Source organism: Verticillium dahliae, genomic scaffold (genome assembly GCF_000150675.1).
Source record: "Verticillium dahliae VdLs.17 supercont1.6 genomic scaffold, whole genome shotgun sequence".
NCBI lineage: Eukaryota > Fungi > Ascomycota > Sordariomycetes > Glomerellales > Plectosphaerellaceae > Verticillium > Verticillium dahliae.
Window position 1 is genome coordinate 1,073,002 of NW_009276926.1, and position 1,822 is coordinate 1,074,823.

A 1,822-nucleotide genomic window follows, 5' to 3' on the forward strand; every position below is an offset into this window, starting at 1 on the left:
CATCAGCTGTGGCCCAGTACCCGAAGGAAAAGTTGTCTCGGAGCTGATGAGTCGAGTGTCGTGTCAGGCTCAACACTTATGCCCGTCACGGTCTGATTGCCAAGTGGAAAAGATCCCGGTACGTATGTTCCGGGAGGCCAATTCGTGTTCTCGATGCCGCATGCTGTTGTGCCCGGAAACTTGCCCGCTGGGAAGTTAGAGAAGCAAAACGCGTTTATATCAGGGATCCAGTCGCTGGGTGCAATGTCAGACGTTCTGTGCTCATTCGACAAGTCGCGGATTTAGCTCACCTGGGACAGCATGCGATTCCGGTCTCTTGAGGGCCAAGTGCATTCGCCCATCGATGGACGAGGGGGTTAAAGACTGTCTTCGTCGTTACCGATGCCTCGGGACGCGTTACCCACGACGGATCAAAAACTCCGCTGTACGACAGTGAGCCATCGTTGGCTCGTGATACAAGGCCGACAGTCTTCCAATCTGCCGGACACGCCGCAGCTGGCGAGTAGTAGTAAAGCTGATAACCTCGATTTGGTTGACCGGTGCGAGAATTGTAATCATCGTCCATTGTAGACCCCGACGGGAGACAGTTGCCAGCCGATACTATGTCGCATTGTTGGTTCCATAGGATGTAGTCAGGCTCATAAGCGTCGGGGCCGAGCCCGACACCTTGGACCGGCAGGGTACATTCAGGCGGAGCTGTGAAGGTGGTGGTCAGAGGGCCGAGATTGACCAGGTCAAAGTCTGAGGCCCAGGTAGTTGTCGGCATTCTGAAATGATGAACACAATGTTCGTAAAAGTGATACCACGCGGTGAATGACCGCTCTTTTTCTGGTCGGCTCCTGGGGAACGATTTTACTTTGGCAGACAAGCAACGCCAAGGCTGTCACGCGATGCAGGTCCCGTCCCAGTATTTATTTGCTATGAAGCCATCGTGAAATTTGACAATCGCATCTGCTGTGCCGCCCTTCCGCATGATCTAATTTTATGCCGTCGGATCCGCTATCAATCCAATCAGACCTTGCCTCTGGTTCTCAAACGGCATGGGCCCGAAATGCACCTCACTTGCTAACCCGGAATAAGAAGGTCCCCTTCACGAACACATCTGAAGAACACTGGCTCGTCAGACCTGGGTCATCGGAGGTGCTCACCAAATTAAGCCAAAGCTCATTTGGGGTTGAAAGTCGACTTCGAATGCAAAATCAATTCTATCGTATCGCATGATGGACGCCCAAATTGATCGAGCGCGCAGCTTATTGTTCAGAGTCTACCACCCAACTGCACTGATAGCTACAGGCGATATCGAATAACGACATCGAATTCATTGTTTCAAGTTTTACAGCTTGGATTTCGTGCAAAAGGTCAACAGATTAGCAACAGCATGATCTCTTTGCTATCATAGATTGTAGACAGCTGAATTACCATGCGTCAGTCACTCATAGATTCGCCTGGCTATCGCTCAGCCATTCGTGCCAGCCATCCGTGCCAACCATCACAGTTCTTTTTGATAGTTCCGACTACAATGAGTACTCCGGCCATCAAAAACAACCATTGCGTTCGTACGCCGCGTTGGTTATATGTCTGCTTGTTGAGAGGGCTTCACTGCTTATGTGAAGCCTAATTTAGTACTTCGGCTATGCCTGCGAGCTCTGAATAGGTAGGGTAGGTGATATAAGTCTTGTGATGTGATTGATGCTATCTTTCTAAATTACTACTACCTACGTGAGTCAGATATACCCATCTAATTCACCGATCACGTAAGCCGTGATTCACGTGCTCCTGAGAGCTGTGAATCCCAGATATCACCATTATAATCACTGCCCTA

The 1,822-nt window shown here is 50.1% G+C and overlaps 1 protein-coding gene across 1 annotated transcript in view; it reads right to left on the reverse strand.

Annotated features, from left to right (window-relative positions):
• The window catches only part of VDAG_03879 (uncharacterized protein), a gene marked incomplete at both ends in the record, with an annotated part of 1,411 nt that extends 645 nt beyond the window's left edge, over positions 1-766 (reverse strand). Inside the window, one exon of the mRNA XM_009653963.1 lies at positions 291-766. Coding sequence (XP_009652258.1) covers positions 291-766 — 476 coding nt within the window. The remainder of the gene's footprint in view (positions 1-290) is intronic.
• Positions 767-1,822: the final 1,056 nt, after the last annotated feature.